The sequence below is a fragment of the Silurus meridionalis genome, chromosome 6, assembly GCF_014805685.1.
Source record: "Silurus meridionalis isolate SWU-2019-XX chromosome 6, ASM1480568v1, whole genome shotgun sequence".
Taxonomy (NCBI): Eukaryota; Metazoa; Chordata; class Actinopteri; order Siluriformes; family Siluridae; genus Silurus; species Silurus meridionalis.
Window position 1 is genome coordinate 27,582,671 of NC_060889.1, and position 1,077 is coordinate 27,583,747.

At 58.5% G+C, this 1,077-nt stretch overlaps 1 protein-coding gene across 2 annotated transcripts in view; it reads left to right on the top strand.

Moving 5' to 3' along the window:
- Positions 1-392: 392 nt before the first annotated feature.
- adcy1b (adenylate cyclase 1b) overlaps positions 393-1,077 on the top strand; it is a 70,471-nt gene continuing 69,786 nt past the window's right edge. For both annotated transcript variants that reach the window (XM_046852195.1, XM_046852196.1), the window contains exon 1: positions 393-1,077. This exon is cut by the window's right edge and continues 114 nt beyond it. In XM_046852195.1, the coding sequence (XP_046708151.1) occupies positions 556-1,077 (522 nt within the window). In that variant the 5' untranslated portion in view covers positions 393-555.

A 1,077-nucleotide genomic window follows, 5' to 3' on the forward strand; every position in this document is an offset into this window, starting at 1 on the left:
GGTGTGAAAATAAAAAAATCACATCTGAGGCTCACGTTTAAAAAATCAATAAATAAACACCCCTAACCCTCTCACGTGAGAAACGCAGAAAATAAACCTGTGATACGTGACATGAATAATAACACGTGCGCATCAAGTAATGAAACGGAGACCCGTGTGTGTGTGTGTGTGTGTGTGAGCGAGAGCACGTGCGTGTGTTTTCATATAAGCTCGCGCGTGTATGTGTGTGTGTGTGTTTTTTTTTTATCCAGACTCCACAGTGCGCATGCGTGATCCACTCCGAGGCGCTGGGTGCTTTTTCTTCGCTCACTTCGCTTCTTCTTCTTCTTCATCTTCATAAGGCAGTGAGGAACACAAACTACCTCACTTTTTACCTCTCCCCTCCACCGACCCTCTCTCTCTCTCTCTCTCTCTCTATCTATCTATCTATCTATTTCTCTCTATCTCTAGAGGGAGCGTGATGTGATGTGATGCGCTCCGCTCCAAGACCGGATCTTCTGTCGGAGGATCCTCCACGCCGCCGCCGCCGCCGCTCGGCTCGTGAATGGCCCTGACATGGAGGAAGTCCCGTTTCAGAAAGTCAGGACGCGGCGGAAGCGGAGCCGCCACTGTCCGCCCGGTGTGCCCGCGGCCGCGATCGCGTGCGAGGACGAGTTCGACTGCAAGGAGCTCGAGTCGCTGTTCCGCACCTACAACCTGAAGTTGGAGCAGACCTCCGCGCTCAAGGCGCTCGCTGTGCTCGCGGTGCTGGCGTGCGCGCTCGCCGCGCTCGAGGCGCTCTCCGGCCCGGGCCTGGCCGTCGCCAAAGCGTCGCATCCGGCGCACGGCGTCGTGTTCGCGTCGCTCTTCGTCGTGGCGAACGTCAAGTACCTGCGCGTGGCGCAGCTGCAGCAGATCGTCAGCCTCGCGCTGCTGTTCGCCTTCACCTTCGCGCTGCTCTGCTGCCCGCTGCCGCCCGTGACGCCCAGCTCGCACGCGCAGACGACCACGACCACGACCACGACGACCACTACGAACACACCGACGCCCGAGCAAGGGGTCTGGCAGCTCGCGCTCGTCACCTTCGTCGCGTACGCC